This window comes from Hylobates moloch, unplaced genomic scaffold, assembly GCF_009828535.3.
Source record: "Hylobates moloch isolate HMO894 unplaced genomic scaffold, HMol_V3 SCAFFOLD_6, whole genome shotgun sequence".
NCBI lineage: Eukaryota > Metazoa > Chordata > Mammalia > Primates > Hylobatidae > Hylobates > Hylobates moloch.
The window spans coordinates 91,978,685-91,998,534 of NW_026652281.1; the positions used below are offsets into that span (position 1 = coordinate 91,978,685).

Consider the following 19,850-nt stretch of genomic DNA (forward strand, 5'->3'; position numbering starts at 1 on the left):
TTCTCTTTCAAATATTTTTTATTGAAATGACAATAAAATAAAAAAAGAACAGTAATCACTTTAACCAAACTTTTACTTTACAAATATAAAAATATAACCAAAACTTGTTTCTTTTATACATTTTCCATAAACGTAATACCAGAAAAGTTCTCAAAGCCAAACTATAAATGATGCTTGAATACTATGATGTGAACACAATAACCAAAAGTTTAAATTTCTAAATACATGACCTTTCCCTCAACAGAACAGCATAATCAATGTATCTTCCCAACTTATCTCTATTTTTACGATATGATCCTTTACTAAAATACAAAATACACCTCAACTGGCCTAATCTAGACTTACCTAGGTTTTAGTAAGTTTTTTTCCACAAAAACAAGCTTAATAAATATAATAGAAGCTAATATTAAAATGTGTTTTATGGCTCAAATCAAATTACAGTATTAAGTTTCTAATCACGATTTGAACAAAAGCAAACTGCTTGAAATGAGTCCAGTTTAACCCAAATAATCGGTGATGTATAACAAGTGGAGTAAGTATGGGAAAATCAAATCTTATGCTACAGAAAGCTGACTTATACTACAGTCAACAACCACTAAGCCTTCTTTGGCAATGAAACATACAAAATTGCAAACTCTGATGCAGTCTCAGTGATTGGCACATACTGTTCCAAACGCTATGAACTAATAAAAACATTGAGTTTGAGGATGGAAAAGCTACCCCAAGCATTTCATCTCAAGTGACTGAACAAGTACTGTAAAAATAAAGTCATTAAAAAGCCGAGAGCATAAGAGCACAACATTTAATAAAGGGAATTTTAAGCCGATTGCTTGCTGGCCTGTTGAATTTGAAGTACTTCTACCTCTCACTTCTAATTAAACATGGAAGAAAACATAATTTGGTTACACTTTGTCCAAATACAATGTTAACTTAATGGAACCCTTAAATATCCAAAATAATAAGTGAATGCTAGTTATAAGACAATAAAAAGTTTAAAAATCTTCCAACTGTGCTGTTAACAGTACAAATTCAAGTGCAGAATTATTATGCCATTTTAAGTACTATCTACTTTTTAAAAAAATCACAATGGTCTTCATCACATGGTGAAAAAACAAATTTCACTCTTCTCCAAAGGGATAAGTCCATCCTAAATGTAAGTACAAACAATTGTGTAAAACTTTATAGTTTTTCCCCCTAATATACTAAACATATTCCAGTGTCATTTAGTAGTTTTACACAGAATCTGCACTATACTTGGATACTCAGGGAAAATAAGATGACATATATTGTAGTTTTAGAACGCAAAAGAGCTTTCATTTTAGACAAATATACAACATAAAAGCCACTAAAAAAATATGGGTCTATTAATCAAGAGCCCATTTCAAAATGATACAGCATTTAGTATGTAGATCTGGAATGCACAGTTTCTGGAAGTATTAGAACATACGTATCAAAAGAACTTAGTGTTAAACAGGGCCCTTATACCCTCTTCTAATACTGTAGACACCTACTAACCAGATTTGATTTCCCCTATTTCTATTATTTCCACCAGAAAACCAAAAACAGATTATTGGGATCCACCTGTAACTGACCAGAGCAAAAAGTTCTTAAGACTTCCGTTTGTGTGCTGCGAATTTTACATTCAAAACCAGATCTCTTACATTTCAAGGTTAGTAACCCAGCCATCCTGAATCAAAGGTTTTTCTCAACTAGGCCTTAGTGTATGGATGACTGGCTCACGTACTTACTGTATATTGGGAAGAAGTGAAGAAGTGAGAAGTAAAGAATTTCTTGGTCAAAGTTTAAGTTACAAAGAACATGAGTGGCCTCGAATCAGATGACTCTTCAACTCAAACACTCCTTACTGAGAGCACTTTATAAAACACACAACAAAAGTCTACCTCTCTCCACCCTCCCCAAATTGCAAAAGTGAACATCTGAAATGTGGCCACTGTAGCTTTTCCCTCAAAAGCAATCATGGAAGGTGAGCTGAATCAATCCATCTTCATATCCACTTCCTCCAATCTAAAGGAATAGCTGAAGGATGCAGCTAATGGATGAGCTTACCAGCAAAATACATTACATGAGAAATATGCCAATGTAGGCTAGAGGGGTAGGACTGTTAGGGGCAGGAGGGAAAAGGACAATTCACAGAACTAGTGGCTTTTTCAAAGGAAATTGGGGCATTTTTGGTCATGGAGACTGGTGCTCACCTACCATGAAGGACATGCACAGTTAGTCACTACTTAACCACCACATGAGGATCTGACGTGACCCCAACTAAAAAAACTTGAGTGTTAATTGCTCAGCTACACTTGACCTGATTTCCTCAAGTATCATATACCTTTGACATCACCTAATATTCAGGAAAATAGCCCTGTGACTGGTACCATACTAATCAAAAGTTCATTTCTATTAAAAACCCTTTTTTCCTTAAGTAGCTACATCTGGCAAGATTCTTTTTACATTAAGCTTATTGTCAACAAGTCTGGAATAAGGCATACATGCTATACTTTGATCATTAAATAATGACACAACCAGCAAACTCCTTTGCTCTAATATTTTTTATTCCCTCAAATTTGATCCGAATTTATCAGTATTTTTTAAAGTTTTTAAAATTTCGTATTTTTCTCTTAACCTGAGAAAACCTGTCCTCTGCCTTGCCCCCAGTTTTCGGTTGATTCACATTATTCCAAAAATATTTTTGAAGGCTCTGTCATTTGCTAAAACCAAATTTTCTTCTCTATGTACACAACTTCAAGTTAATTGAATATTTGTGCAATCTCAGAGTTCAAAACCTAATACATCCAATTTTATAAATTTCCTTCACAGATCACTATTTTTACCATGGCTTTAAGAATAAGACACATAACTTCGCAACAGCACAAATAATACCCCCATTATGTGAAGAAAACTCTGAGCTCTAAATGAGTCTCTTCTTATACCAATTCCTATGACTGCTGATAGAGCCAATTTTAATAGTTTCCTATATGTTCAAGGTCTGTTGCTTGCAAACCAAGGCCTGGATGGCTATAAAATGTACTGGTCAGTGAATTATACTGGGAGTTCTCTGCAACACAATTCATTTAGGAGTTGCACCTTGGACTCACTCAGATAAATATAGTTTTCAAAAGTAATGGAAGCTCTTCATCACAAAAATCTAATACAGTCTTGGAGTATGTGCCCAAGAATGGTATCAAAGCAAGGGTCCAATAAACCTGACTGACCTAAACCTGTCATTGTGTTGCAACATTCACCATACTAAGGTGGGGGGAAAAATGATCCTCACCTATAAGAATTTTAGAAGTTTAATGAGAAATTAAAATAAAAAAAGAAGTCCATTTTCTTTAATGTTGTACAAAAAAGTATGGGTAGAACCAAAAGTAAATAAACATTATCACATTTGCTTACACCACTATCTAGTTCTTCATATTAATTTTACTATTCAAACAATAGAAAGCAGGTGGCAATTTAGGGATCGCAAAAGAGATAAAACCAAAAAAACTTTTCTACCACATTTATTCTACACTGTTTATAGCTGTGCTCACAGAGACAAGCGGCTTCTTTTACTTCTCCACTGCGCAGGAATTCAGTTGTATATAAAATTGAACCTGAATTTTAAAAAGAACAATACCTTTATTAAAGACAGTACATACTACTTTCCACATTAGATAAAGAAATTTATCTGGATGTTTCTACCCTCCCTTAACATGTCTGGCATTTTCTTTTATTCCCCTTCAAATGCCCTTTTACCACGTTTGGCATTTTCTACACCAATTTTCTCTCACTGGTCACATCTTATGCACTAAAAACACTTGTTGAATACTTATAATAAAAAAATTAAGACTATAAATTTGATTAATCATCCACTAATAAGTTCCTTAAGGCAGGAAAAGTTTCTACATGTCCTTATACTCTGACTACTCTGCACAGTTCCTGCACTTGACAAGTAGGTGTTTGAATAAATAATATGACTCTTCTCTCCCCATATGCATTTCAACTTGTAACCTATCAGCAGGCCAAAGTGGAGTGGCAAAAGATAAAGTTTGATTAGTGATGTAGAAAGTAGAAAGTAGAAAGAGCAATTTCATACTCAATAAGCTTTCACAAAAGGCCAATTTCACTAACATTTAAGTATGTACCACATTACCGGCACTATTGTAAGCATTTTATATGCATTATTTCACTTGGTCCTCACAATCCTCTGAAGTAGAAACTACTATCCCCATTTACAGATGAAGAAACAGTCAAATAGTTTGTTCAAGGTCACATTGCCAGCAAGTATTCAGGTTGGGCTTCAAATCCAAACACCGACTGCAGAATCTACTTTCATAATCGCCATGTTGTTCTGCAATTCCTATATATGGCTGGCTCTAATAGAGACCTCAACCAGTACAAGTCAACTTTTAAAAAACTGCATTTCTTATCACTCTAACTGCCTAAAGATTGAAACCCCACGTAGAAGTTCAGGACCTAATCCCACAAGCCTCAATTTGGGCCAAAATATAGTAAGTTTCAAAAAAGGAAAGTGAATATATTACACCAAGATGTTCAATTTGCCACCTTTTTTTTCTTTTTTTTAGACGGAGTCTCACTCTGTCGCCCAGGCTGGAGTGCAGTAGTGCGGTCTCAGTTCATTGCAACCTCTGCGTCCCGGGTTCAAGCAATTCTCTGCTCAGCCTCCTAAGTAGCTGGGATTACAAGTGCCGGCCACCACGCCTCGCTAATTTTTATAGTTTTAGTAGAGATGGGGTTTCACCATCTTGGCCAGGCTGGCCTCGAACTCCCGACCTGGTGATACACCTCCCACCTCAGCCTCCCAAAGTGCTGGGATTACAGGCATGAGCCACTGCATCCAGCCAATTTGCCACATTTTAATACAGACAACTCCACTCATATTTACACACTGTTGACTGCTATTTAACCATCTCTTCTTTGAATAAAGACATCAACCTTAACTCTTGAGAATATCAGAATTAGGGAAGAGCAGTTGCACAAATACCAGAATGTCATGCTGAAACTTAAGAGTCTGGGGATGGTATTAGTCACAATTAATCTATGGCTTGCACATGATCTAAGAGTCTATCTACTTTCTTAGTTTCCTTAAAGACCAAAATTCATGAACTATACCTTCTCAAGTGGCTCAGAATATTTTAAATTTGACAGTTAATATGGATGAACCAAAAAATGTTCAACTTTCTGTACCTGCTCAATAGCTGAGGGAGACTAGAAATAATGGGTCCATATCCTGGTGCATTGTCATACAATTCAAACAATGGTGCAGCTACCAGCTTGTAATTTTTAGGGACTGCAAACAAGGCTAAAATAAAACAGAATTCATTATTATAAGTTATTATATAATCACTGCTTCCATTTCATTTTTAAATTACCAATTTTACATTTAATAAAAAGTTTAAGAAAAAAGATAATTCTCATTAATACATTTTGGTTGTGTCTTTTAAGGTAGATTTCCTAGTCACAGATTTGAAACTAAAAGCATGGTATATATTTTTAGTTTTACAATAAACCCGAAAGTTCAAGTAACTTTGAGAAAACACAAATAGAGGTATCCTTGAAATTATTCTACAGAAGTTTTTAGATGGCTACCTTCGAAAACAAAATAACTTACCTTTTTCTTGAAGCTGAACCAGAAACAACTTCTTATGTTCCTTAGGCTTTGTAATATGTGCAGGAATATATGGATACTGAAATTACAAATGAATACAACTTTAACATGTATTCCATGGCTTCATTTCTTTACATGTTTACTCCCTAGTATAGTATAAACTGTTGGGAGAAGCATACTACTTTCTGTTCTCTTTACCAGGACTTATCTAACAGATACACTAATAAATAAATGCTTTAATGCATATAAAATAACAAGCAGTAAACCAGTCAACCATTCAAGATAAAATATGTAGTCACAGGATTTATAGCTTGAGATACTTAAAATATAATGAAGTCTGATTTTAATTAGTATCTTTAATAAAAGCTTTTGTTTGTTTTTTAAGACAGAGTTTCGCTCTTGTTGCCCAGGCTGGAGTGCAATGGCGCAATCTCGGCTCACTGCAACCTCCGCCTCCCAGGTTCAAGTGATTCTCCTGCCTCAGCCTCCTGAGTAGCTGAGATTACAGGCATGCGCCACCATGCCTGGCTAATTCTGTATTTTTAGTAGAGGCAGGGTTTCTCCAGGCTAGTCTTGAACTCCCGACCTCAGGTGATCCACCTGCCTTGGCCTCCCAAAGCGCTGGGATTACAGGCGTCAGCCACCATGCCCGGCCTAAAAGCTGGTTTTTTAAAAATATATATATAGGCTGGGCACAGTGGCTCACGCCTGTAATCCCAGCACTTTGGGAGGGCAAGGTGGGCGGATCATGAGGTCAGGAGATTGAGACCATCGTGGCTAACACAGTGAAATCCCGTCTCTACTAAAAATACAAAAAATTAGCCAGGCGTGGTGGCAGGCGCCTGTAGTCCCAGCCACTCGGGAGGCTGAGGCAGGAGAATGGCGTGAACCCGGGAGGCAGAGCTTGCAGTGAGCCGAGACTGTGCCACTGCACTCCAGCCTGGGCAACAGAGTGAGACTGTGTCTCAAAAAAAAAAAAGAAAAAAAAAATATATATATATATATATATATGATCAGTAAGTTAAACAGTCTAGAATCCTATTGTAGACCTGTTTACTATATTAAAAATTCAAATATAAGCTGTGAGGCATTTGACAAGATGCTTCTTGCTCCTCCTCCCAGTCCCAACCTCAAACCTCCCCATATCCCAGGGTGCACGCTTCAGGAATACCAGAAGAGCAGTCTAAGTGAAGTTTTGCCAGATGGGCAAAGCCAAATTACTCGAGGAAATAAATATAAATATAAATATATATATATATATTTTAGAGAATTTAAAGGATGAAGAGAATTAGAGAGGGAAGTTGCTACCCGGGAAGGAAAAATTCTGACAGAGAGAACAAAAAAAAGTCTAAGGTTATACAATTCTTGTATAAATCTCTCCACAATACATTCAGAAATCTACTTTTGCTGTTGGAGTTGTATTTGAGAGCTGGGGAATTTAAAACTGCTGAAAACAGATATAAGGGGAAAGTGAGATAAAAGCAGAAGCTGCCAAAAGGAGGTATTAGCATCATCCTCAATTTACACAGAAATGCATGCTAAGAGAGGCTAAGTATCTTTCCCAAGATTACTCAGCCAAGTTGTGAAGCCAAGATTTAACTGTATCTATTCAACTCTTATCTAATTATAAAAGCCTATGTTATTTCCCACTATGTTACTCATTGGCACCTAACCAGTATTCCAGTTAGAATAATTATATACCAGAGCCATCCCTAGGGTACAATGAATTGGGACAATTGTCCCAGGCTTTGGAGGTTCCTTAAACTGTCATGAAAACCAGATACATTAACAAAAATACATTGTATTTTTAGTCGCAGAGAAAGTGGCTTGAATAGCACAAGCTAAGAGATCTGTGGATCACATACAATAAAAGTTCCCAAACCATAACCAAACAAAATGAGTAGCATTTCCCCAAATTTCTTCTGCTCAAGGCTACATGTTCCTATTTTTTTAAGCCTTTCTTCTCTGGTCTTAATGTTTAAGTTGACTGTACTTTATACAAAAAGACTGAGATAGGAAGATGACATGCTCCTTTTCCACTGACATCTAACTAATACTGTAGGCTTCCTAAATAAATCAATACACTTACCTTATGTCGAATACCACCAGGGCCAACTCTAGGCCTTACTGAACGAAGAGAACTGTCCTAGGACAGTGGTAGGGGGGATGAGTGAAGATATTCAGAAAAGTTATCGGAAAACCACTGGGGTCACTATTAAGCATTTTCCAATTAGATCAAGGAATGTTCAGGAAGCCAAAAAAAGTTTAGAATAATTGTACTATGTATCTTTGAACAAGTAACTTCACTGTTTCCATATGAAATTGTTCTTCCTTAAAGCCAAGATGTGTTCCTGGCAATTCTTAGGTAGTGAACACCAGCATCAGCTTCCACAGCCCCTATCTTCTTGTCCCTCTGCCATACAAGGGAGTCAGAAGCAAGAGAAAAGAACGATTTTTTGCTTGGTTGATATTTTGTGCAATGCTTGACCTGAAACATCTTGTCACGTAAAGGAGCTATAAAGTCATAGGGCTTTTTAATTTGCCTAAAGAATTCAGGATCCAACTTTAAGAAGTTCCACCATTAGCAAAAATAGGAATATTTGAGCATCAGTAACATCATCACTCATTATCATGGATTAAAATATTTCAAATTATTTAAATCCAAAAGGTCATACTGACACTTTGAAGGTCACTGAAACATGTTTTTTGTGTGTGTGTGCCCCACATTACGCTACCTCCGATTTCGGGGCAGCTATGTTTGAAAAGTATCAGAGGGTTCCCTGTTTGCTGCCACTGTCTCAACAAGCACTCAGACTCAACATGGAACAAGGGAGTTCATGCAACCCTTATTCAATGGGGGATAGGAATCCCTAAATGGTTCCTGGTCCTTAACAGAACAAATCCAGTTGCCCACAGGTGTAAAAAGATCAATAACATGCCCTGTCTTACTTCTGCTGCTTCTGGTCTCTCTCTCCCCTGTATTCTGCTGCTTCCTGGAATCAACTCTCAAACTGCCTGTACCCAAGTCTTGGTCTTATCCTCTCTTTTGAATAAAGTCAAGTCTTTAGAGGATGCTAAGGAATTAAGTCATTCTTCTGAAAAATGTTAAGTAAAGGAATAGCAGCATATTTTTTTTTCTACACAAACCACACACTTCAGTAATACATGAGTTAAGTTTCTTTTTATATGAGGATCACAACCCTTATGAATTCATAGACCAGGAAATGATCATCAATGAGCTGCTAACATTACAAAAAGAAACAACCAAATATTTTTAAATTCCTGATGGAAGTACACTATACCGATTGTGTTAGACTGCCTTAAGATGACCCCCAATGATTCCTGTCTCCTGTTATTCACTGCTTTGTGTAGTCCCTCCTATAGTGTACCAGGGTTGGCTTGTGTGACCAATAGCATACGGCAGAAGTGATGGTATGCCACTGCCAAGATTAGCTTATCACAGACCGAGGCTTCCTACTTGGGCACTCCTCTAGCACTCTGTCTCTCACTATCTCTTGGATCACACAGCCTGGGGGAAGCCAGCTGCCTGCGAGTTGTCCTTTTAGAGATGTTCTCATAGCAAGGAACTGAGGGAGACCTTGAGACAACAGCCAGCAACACCTGAAGCAAAGCTTTAGTCTAACAGCCCAGATGAAACTAAGAAGTTTGCTAACACACACGTGTAAGCTCAGGATCAGATACTTTAACCCCAGTTCCACCTTATGATGCAGTCCCAGCTGACAACTTGACTGTAACTTCATGAGAGAGCCTAAGCCAGAACCACCCTAAGCAACTCCCAGAGGCCTAAAGGCTGCTAAATTTTGAGGTAATTTGTTATGCAGCCACAGATAATATACCGCCTATGACAAGCCTTGTTACCCCTCCCCAAATTAACTGAGCCTGAATACAATTTCTAGATCTAACTATCAATTTGCAAGACACACAGGGGAAACAGCTACATATTCAACAACAACAGGGGAATGCAATCAGAATGGAAACATTAGCCTGTTTTCATTAACAAATAAAACACAAGGAAAAAAAAGGTGCCAACTGTGTAAAAGAGACTTTAGAGACTATCCTAATCCAAACAAATTATAAAAAGAAAATTGAAATAATCAGGATATGCGAACAGTGACTATATATTTGACAATAATATGGAATTGTTTATTTTTGGTATGATAATAACAGTACTATGGTTATGTTTTTAAAGAGATCCTTATCTTTTATGATTCACACTGAAATATTTACAATTGAAATGAATAGCTAGGATATGCTTCAAAATAATCCAAGATGAGGGCAGGAGAATGGAGCGGTGGAACGAGGGGTTGTGATGTGCTGTTAAAGGCAGATGACGGGTAGCACAATTCATTCACTTTTACCATTCTTTCTTCTTTTGTATTTGTATTTATTTATTTATTTATTTATTTATTTATTTATTTATTTTTTGAGGAGTCTCACTGTTGTCCAGGCTGGAGTGCAATGGCACGATCTCGGTTCACTGCAACTTCTGCCTCCCAAGTTCAAGCAATTGTCCTGCCTCAGCCTCCGGAGTACTGATTTTTACATTTTTTAGTAGAGACGAGGTTTCACCACATTGGCCAGGCTGGTCTCAAACTCCTGACCTCAACAGGTAATCCACCCGCCTCGGCCTCCCAAAGTGCTGGGATTACAGGCATGAGCCACCTCGCCCGGCCTTGTATTTGTTTTACATTTTCCTTTAAAATAAGAAGTGCTTGGCTTAATTTTGTAATTTAAATTAAGGAGGGAAGAAAAGAAAATTTCAAGTCAAATTCTACTTTAATCTTTTTTAAAGTAGCTAGAATTAAACGAGCTTTCTGCTTCCAAAATGCCCAGCAAATATAACAGAACACTGACCTGAGGAGGTTCAAAATTTGGTCTCCACCAGTTACCAATGCAATCGTCAATGACCCAGTCTTGCAAAACTCCATCTTGACGACCCAGTATCTGTCAAAAAGAAATAAGCCAGTAAACAACTAAATATATGTACTCACAAATCCCCTTCTTCAGTGAACAGAAAATTCTTAGCAGTGCTCCTAATAGAAACATAGGATAATACGCCTTCCATACAGATTTTCTCTCTACGATTTGTTATTATAGATGTCACTCTGCCCAAGACATACAATATTCGTTCAAAACTGGCAAGCTAGTATCAACATAAAAATTGTGTTCAAAATTCAACTTTCATTTTTATTAATTTGTATAGCAGAACACTAAACTTATTTTAACCAAAGTCATACTCTACATATTTTAAGTGGCCAAAAATAGTTCTACAATGCTCATGGTGAGAAACTGCAGTTCTCTGTCCTGTTTCACCCATTCCCACTGGCTGTAACTTTCAACTCTTGGTTGTTTTTCCCCTCATGTTTGCTTCTATTTTTAAAAGCATTCTTCTTGGTCTTAAATAAACGGTTTATTTTAGGATAGTTTTAGATTTACAGAAAACTTGCAAAACTTGTTCAGAAACTTCCCATGTACCCCACACACAGTTTCCCCCATTGTTAACATCTCACATTAGTAAAGCACATTTGTCAAACTAATCAACCAATACCAAGACAAGATTATTAACTGAAGTCCGTATATTATTCAGATATCCATAGTCTTTAACCTAATGTCCTTTTTCATTTTTCAGTCCCAGGATCCAATCTAAGATACCGTATTACACTTAATCTTCATTTCTTCCGAGGTTCCTCTACATTGTGACAGCTTTTCATACTTTCCTTGTTTTTGATGATCTTGATAGTTTTGAGGAATACTGGTCAAGTATTTTGTAAAATATCCCTCAATTAAATTGAAGTTATGAGCTTTTGGGAAGAACACTACAGAGGTAAAAAGGCCATTCTCATCACATCATATCAAGGGTACATGCTGTATCAATATGGCTTATCACTAATGCCAACCTTGATCACCTGGCTAAGGTACTGTTTATCAGGTTTCTTCAATGTAAAGTCATATTTTTCAAAAAAAAAAAAAAAAATTTTTTTTTTTGAGACGGAGTTTTGCTCATTGCCCAGGCTGGAGTGCAATGGCACAGTATCAGCTCACTGCAACCTCCGCCTCCCAGGTTCAAGTGATTCTCCTGCCTCAGCCTCCGGAGTAGCTGGGATTACAGGCACGCGCTACCATGCCTAGCTAATTTTTTGTCTTCTTAGTAGAGATGGGGTTTCACCCTGTTGGTCAGGCTGGTCTCGAACTCCTGACCTCAGATGATCTGCCCGCCTCAGTCTCCCAAAGTGCTGGTCTTACAGGCATGAGCCACTGCACCAGGCCTCAAAACTACATTTTTTAAGAGATAGGGCCTTGCTCTGTCACTCAGGCTGGAGCACAGTGACCCAATCATGGCTCACTACAACTCCTGGCATCAAGCAATCTTCCGGCCTCAGCCCCAAAAAGCACTGGGATTACAGGTGTGAGCCACCATGCCCAGCCAAAATATTCTTTTATGACAGTTTCTTGATTTTCATTTTTTTTTTTATTTTTTTGAGACAGAGTCTCGCTCTGTTGCCCAGGCTGGAGTGCAGTGCCGCAATCTCGGCTCACTGCAACCTCCACCTGCCGCGTCCAAGCGACTCTCCTGCCTCAGCCTCCCGAGTAGCTGGGACCACAGGTGCCCGCCACCACACTTGGCTTTTTTGTATTTTTAGTAGAGATAGGGTTTCACCATGTTGGCCAAGATGGTCTTGATCTTTTGACCTTGTGATCCACCTGCCTTGGCCTCCCAAAGTGCTGGGATTACATGCGTGAGCCACCGTGCCCGGCCTCTTGATTTTCATTTTTAAAACATTTTTTAAAAGCCTCTACTATGAATGAGAATTCAGATATTAAAATCACACATCCTAGTTATACTTTTTCTTCCACCATCTTCCCATTACCAATATTTGGTTAAGTCAATACTCAGTATTTAAGTTAGTATGATCCAGTAGATCAGTCACAACAGAGCAATGATTAGTAAACCGTATCTCCTTACTTGTTCAACTGTCCTGTTCTTTAGTTAATAACTTGCATTTCCTTTGCTATCACTAAATTCATTTCCCACATTCTCCATGATAACTTAAATTTCTTCCCAATTCAAATATCAATTGTCAGTTATTCTATTAATTTCATCTTTTCTAAGACATGTTTTTCCTTTTTTCAAGACAAGATCTCTGTCACCCAGGCTGGAGTGCAATGGCATGATCTCCACTCACTGCAACCTCCACCTCATGGGCTCAAGTGCTTCTCTCATCTCAGCCTCCCCCGCCCCCAGCCTCCCGAGTAGCTGGGACTACAGATGCAAGCCACCGCACCAGGCTAATTTTTCGCCACGTTGCCAAGGGTGGTCTCAAACTCCTAGGCTCACGTGATCTGCCCATCTCAGCCTCCCACAGTGCTGAAATTGCAGGCATGAGCCACCACACTCAGCCTAAGACACGTTTTTCTATCATCCTGCTGTAATCTGTACTTGATAGTCTCAACCCTGCTTCACAGCTAGAGTCCTTATTTTATTCCATTTTGGGGGTGAACACCCTCTAGTAGCTTCCTGAGAAAAGGTACAAGAGATGTAACTTTTTGAAACTCTGCATGTCTAGAAATAACTTTTACCCACACACTTGATTTATAGTTTGATTAGAAAATTCTAGGACAGAGATCATATTCTCTCAAAATTACAAAGACAACACTCCACCATCCTTTAGCTTCCAGAATTATTTCTGGGTAGTTTAATGCAATTTCTGATTTTGATGTTTTGCATTTAACCTCTCTGCTTACCAATCCTCCACCTCCCACTTTGGAAGCTTTTAGATCTTTTTGTTTTTATTTTTGTTTGTAGGATCTAAAACTTCATGATGATATGCCTTTGCATGGATCTTTAAACATTCACTATAGTGGCAAGGCCAGTAGGTCTTTTCAATCTCAAAACTCATGCCCTTTGAGGTTTGAGAAATTTTCTCTAATTATGCTTTGCTAATTCTTCCTTTTACTCTGTTCTATTTACCTGTTCTAAAATGACCCACTAATTTTATTTTATTTATTTTTTTTTTTTGAGACGGAGTCTCGCTCTGTTGCCCAGGCTGGAGTGCAGTGGCGTGATCTCGGCTCACTGCAAGCTCCACCTCCAGAGTTCACGCCATTCTCCTGCCTCAGCCTCTCCAAGTAGCTGGGACTACAGGTGCCCGCCACCATGCCCGGCTAATTTTTTTGTATTTTTAGTAGAGACAGGGTTTCACCGTGGTCTCGATCTCCTGACCTCATGATCCGCCTGCCTCGGCCTCCCAAAGTGCTAGGATTACAAGCGTGAGCCACCGCGCCCGGCCTAATTTTATCTATTCTTACCTACATTCTATCTTTTTATCTTTTCATTCTATTTACTGGTAGAATGAAACTCTTTAACTCTTTACTGAATTTTTCATTTCTTCCAACATTTTTTTTTAATATCCATGAGGTTTTTCTTGGCTAAAATGTCTTTTTAATAGCACTGTTTCACAGGTGCAAAATCTCCTCTTATCTCACCAAGAATATTAATCATAGTTTTGTCAATGGTTGAATTTTCTGCTTCTGTTGAGGTCCTTTTGCTTCTTCTGATCTTTTTCTTATTAAGAAGTTTTCTCCAAAAGCCTGGTGATAGTTGGTTGTGTGCTCACAAGGGAGAAGCAACAAGATGCTTAATTGTCACCTCTGTGTGCATGAGTGATAGGACTACAATATTTTTTTTTCTTTTTTTTTTTTATTTTTGAGACGAAGTCTTGCTCTGTTGCCCAGGCTGGCGTGCAGTGGCGCGATCTCGGCTCACTGCAACCTCCACCTCCCAGGTTCAACTGATTTTCCTGCCTCAGGAGTAGCTGGGATTACAGGCGCCCACCACCACGCCCAGCTAATTTGTTTATATTTTAGTAGAGACAGGGTTTCACCATGTTGGTCAGGTTGGTCTCAAACTCCAAACCTCATGATCCACCCGCCTCGGCCTCCCCAAGTGCTGGGATTACAGGTGTGAGCCACTGCGCCTGGCCCAGGACTACATTATTTCTATAGAAAATTCTTGCTTTGGTTTGGATATGGTTTGTCCCCCAACCCCCAAACTCATGTTGAAATTTGTTCCCCAGTGTGACAGTGTTGGCAGGCAGAGCCTAATGGAAGGTGTTTGAGTCATGCAGGTGGATCCTTCATGAATAGTTTAATACCCTTCCTCCATCAGGAATGGATTAGTTCCCTGGAGAGTGGGTTGTTAAAGAGTGTGGCTTCCTGGATCCACTCTTGCTTCCCTCCCTTGCCATGTGATCTCTTTGCACATGCCCACTCCCATTTTGCTTTCTGCCATGAGTGGAAGCAGCATGAAGCCCTCACCAGCTGCCCAATCTTGCCACCGCAACTGGTGAGCCAAATAAATCTTTTTCTTTATAAATTACCCAGCCTCAGGTATTCTGTTATAGCAACATTAAACAGACTAAGACAGGTCCCAAATGGCAGTATCTGAAGTTTTTCTTGGACTGGTCACTTTTTCCAGAAACAAGATTTCCAACCCTCAGCCTGGGATATATAAATCTAATTGTTGGCTGGGCCTGGTGGCTCATGCATGTAATCCCAATGTTTTGGGAGGACTGCCTTGGGCCAGGAGTTTGAGACCAGCCTAGGCAACATAGCAAGATCTCATCTCTATAAAAAAATTTTTTTTAATTAGCCAGGCATCATGGGCACATACCTGCAGTCCTAGCTACTCAAGAAGCCGAGGCAGGAAGACTGCTTGAGCCCAGGAGTTTGTGGTTACAGTGAGCTATGATCACACCACCATCCTCCAGCCTGTGGAACAGAATGAGACCCTGTCTCTAAAAAAAATAAATAAGCCTAGACTGGGCACGGTGGCTCACACCTATAATCCCAACACTTTGGGAGGCCAAAGCAGGCAGATCACCTGAGGTTAGGAGTTCGAGACCAACCTGGCCAATACAGTGAAACCTCATCTCTACTAAAAATACAAAAATTAGCTGGGCATGATAGTGGGCACCTGTAATCCCAGCTACTCTGGAGGCTGAGGCAGGAGAATCGCTTGAACCCAGGAGGCAGTGGTTGCAGCGAGCAACCATTGCTCACATTGAAGATCGCGCCACTGCATTCCAGCCTGGGCGACAAAAGCGAAACTCCGTCTCAAAAAAAAAATAAAAAAATAAATAAACCTAACTGTTAACATTCTGTCAGCCTAATAGAGGTCCAAGAGTCTGACTATTCAGAATGGGAACTCTTACTTACTCTCCCCATCCCCTAAACTTTTGTCATTGCTAGTTGTTCTCTGATTCAATTACTACAGAGAATCATCAGCCAGTCTTTGCCTAATTACAGAGTGGGGAAGACAATCTAGATACACAGGTTGAACATCCCAATCTGAAACTCCAAAATCTCAAACTTTTTGAGCACTGACATGATGCTCAAAGGAAATGCTCAGGCCAGGCGTGGTGGCTCATGCCTGTAATCCCAGCACTTTGGAAGGCCAAGGCAGGCGGATCACCTGAGGTTAGGAGTTCTAGACCAGCCTGGCCAACCTGGTGAAACCCCATCTCTACTAAAAATAAAAAAATTAGTCGGGCGTGGTGGCAGCCGCCTTTAATCCCATCTACTCGGGAGGCTAAGGCTGGAGAATTGCTTAAACCCGGGAGGTGGAGGTGACAGTGAGACAAGATTGCACCATTGCACTCCAGCCTGAGTGACAAGAGAGAGACTTCGTCTCAAGAAAAAAATAAAAGGAAATGCTCATTGGAGCATTTCAAGTTTTGTATATGGGATGCTTAACTGGTAAGTATAATGCAAATATTCCAAAACCTGAAAAAAATCCCAAATCCTAACCACTTTTTTAATTTTTAATTTTTTTGAGTACATAGTAGATATATATATTTATGGGGTACACAAGATGTTTTGATACAGGCATGCAATGCGTAATATTCACATCATGGAGAATGGGATCTCCACCCCCTCAAGCATTTATCCTTTGTGTTACAAACAATCCAATTATACTCTTTTAGCTATTTTAAAATTTACAATTAAGTGATTACTGACTATAGTCACCCTGTTGTGCTATCGAATAGCAGCTAAACACTTCTGGTCCCAAGCTCTCAGATAAGGAATACACAACCTGTATAAATATACTCCATATATACTTTGAACCAGTCCAGTTTTCAGCTCATGCATGCCCCCACTTTCGTAAGTACCTAGCACCTTCAGTTCCTCAGTCATTCTGGTACTCTGCAATGCTAGATTCTGCCTGCCTGACTGCCAGCAGTTTCTGGCAAGTTAGTTATAATTTGTTTCTAAGGTTTCTGCTAAGTTAGTTATAATTTGCCCATCTGCTTTCCAGTTTCCAAAAATTTTGCTTTTGTGATTCTCTCATTTTGCACTCCCGCAATCTTACTGGACTTATATCTTTGTACCATACATTATATAAATGGAAGTCCAAGCACAGTAAAATGTTTAGGAGTTATAATACATTTTTAGAAATACTAGAAAGACAAACCAATAGGTCAAAAGTGGGACAATTACAGGTGACTTTAGTTTTGTTTCTCCTTTGCTTTTCTGTGTTTGCCAAGCTTTTTGCACAGAGAATACGTGAGTTTTGTAACGGGGGCAGGCGACAACTGCATGTTAAAGAAGAAAACTAACATTGAAAACAATTTACAATCTCAAAATCCTCAGTATCTATGCATTTGGCCCCAAGTCTTTACATGCAGGCATTACAATGATTTTTAAAAAGTAGAATAATTTGGGCAAAGTCTAAAAAATATGTGAAAAAAGTGAAAACATAGGCATCTTTCTCTTTTCAAAATTCTACAGAGGCCTACTCTTGAACAAAACTACCTGCATTCAAACCTCTGGCTCTACAACACACTAGCTATATAACAAGAAGTAATTTAAACTTAATAATATCTACTTCCTACAGTTGTGGTGGTGATTAAAGGAATTAGCGCATGTAAAGCACTCAGAACAGTGTCTAGCACAGCAATACTTAAATGTCAGTTTTAATCTACCATTGCTGTGACACAGTTTAACATTTTAAAAATTGAAATAAGTGTAAGTTCAACTTGTAAAAAAAATCAACATTGTACCAACATTCTGGGGTTTAAGTTGCATTTATTGAAAACTGAATATTCCAAAATAAGCATCCTTTTTACAAGACAGTAAAAGACAAATTAACTATTAAGTTCATGGTATTCAAAGTGGTTAAACAGAAAAATACCTCTGTCATTAAGCGTTTTAGTCCTTCAACTTCATCTTCTCCTGGGTTAAGTTCACCACCAGGTCTGTATAAAAGTTAAGAATTTCAGCTTTCAACTTAATACAATTTGGAGATAACAAAGAACACAATAATTGTTATTTCTACCAAGTCACTAAGTAACATATTTCAGTATAATAAGGCAATCAAAACAAGTATCAAAGTGAAGGGGGAGAATATGCTTGAATTCATGTCAATTCTCCAGACTAACAGTATACAAATCCTAGGTTTTTTCCTCTTCGTATATATTTATTTTTATTTTATTGTAGATTCAAGGGGTACATGTACAACTTTGTTACATAGGTATATTGTGTAATGCTAAGGTTTAGGCTTCTAGTGAACCCATCACCGAAACAGTGAACATAACATCTAATAGGAAGTATTTCAACCCTTGCCTCCCCCTCACTCTCCCCACCTTTGGAGTATACAGTGTTTATTTTTTCCAACTTTATGTCCATATGTACCCATCACATAAACCCTAGTTTTAAACGAACAGAATATATAACATAGCACAAACATAAATAAAATTGCTAACCACCAGTCCATCCCAATCTCTTCTCTGGGAGCTATCTGATGATAATGGAGCCTAGAAATGCTCATAGAGGAATGGATCACATTCTTTAGGCCTAAAGAATGGGACACTTTTTCAAGAACGTCATCTAAGTATTGGAGACTTTTCTGTTTGGTATAATCTAGTCAAACAGTTATGGATCAAATGTTTGAGAGATGTAGGAGCTTAAATGATAAAACACTAAACTGTTATCCACAAAAACCTAAGTCATCTTAAGAATAGGAAATGCTAATCATACCAAGAAAGAAGTATCAATTGTTCTTGGTAATGCTACAATGACATCTAGACATTGATCTTGGACTCAACTATTCCATGGGGTTTCTACCAAGCTGAATCATTAACATCAACATACAGAAACATACAGATTACTAGTTAGGAAAATAAATGAGCACTGCAATGGAGAAAAATTACTCATGATTTTCTCTTTCTAAAGACATCATTAACAGCAGTGTTTGTTGAAATAAATGACCGAGGGCTAAAATTGTATTCCAGAGCTGCATAAACAACAATCCTACTAAAAACTGTCTTGCTGTTAATTTCCAACACTACTTACAGTTTGAAGAAAGTTGTTCCCAGCTGCAGCAGTAACACATGGGGTAGCCGGTGCTCATGTACAATCAGAACCCCTTCTACAGTCCTCCTCATTCCAATTTTATCAAATTCTTCCCTCATGCGCTGAAATCTGGCTGCAACAGAGCTGTCCTTCTCATAGAGGGGCTCTTTTGTACCAAAAGTATAATTGGTAAGAGGGTACCTGTGATCCAAAGACAAACATCTAACATGAGAACTGAAGAATGTAATTTACCATGACAGACATTAGCATAAAGAAACCATGGTACAAAAAAAGTGCATATGTTGTACTCAGAGACACAGGATTTGTACAGTTACATAACTAAAGTTAATGAGACAGCAGAGATTGGAATCTTGCTCTCTGGACTCTTAAAGCCAGAGCGTCCATTAGATCAAGCTGCTCCTCCATACTTTAACTTTCAAGTGTAGATAACACTATCCTTAAATGCTTAGAGAAATGGTTATCTGAACATTAGTAATCCTCTGGTTTTAGACCATGGCTGCTATTCCAACATTACCAATTTGGCTAATAATTAATGTTCCCCTGCATTCCGCTGACTACTAATCTAATCAGAAAGTTTTAATTATGGGTGCTAATGGCTAATCTCTTTTTTCTAAAACTAAGCCACTGCTTTTCATCAACATCCCTCCAGTTATTTTCTATTTCTCTCAGTCAACTATCCTCAGATTTTTCTCGCACCACAGCCTTTCCTTTTCACAGCAACTCTTCTACTTTCTCTTTTTGTCCTCTAAACCTATTTACTAGCCTTTGGCATTTATTCTATTCAGTCTCCTTATTGTTTCCTTCTCCTCATCTGAATCTTCTACCTACCATA

At 38.4% G+C, this 19,850-nt stretch overlaps 1 protein-coding gene across 1 annotated transcript in view; it reads right to left on the reverse strand.

Annotated features, from left to right (window-relative positions):
• The window catches only part of NUDT21 (nudix hydrolase 21), a 22,554-nt gene continuing 2,704 nt past the window's right edge, over positions 1–19,850 (reverse strand). Inside the window, exons 2-7 of the mRNA XM_032157379.2 lie at positions 18,998–19,198; positions 17,838–17,901; positions 10,502–10,591; positions 5,630–5,705; positions 5,206–5,320; positions 1–3,611 (exon numbers count right to left, since the gene is read on the reverse strand). Of these exons, the coding sequence (XP_032013270.1) occupies positions 3,590–3,611; positions 5,206–5,320; positions 5,630–5,705; positions 10,502–10,591; positions 17,838–17,901; positions 18,998–19,198 (568 nt within the window). The 3' untranslated portion in view covers positions 1–3,589. The remainder of the gene's footprint in view (positions 3,612–5,205; positions 5,321–5,629; positions 5,706–10,501; positions 10,592–17,837; positions 17,902–18,997; positions 19,199–19,850) is intronic.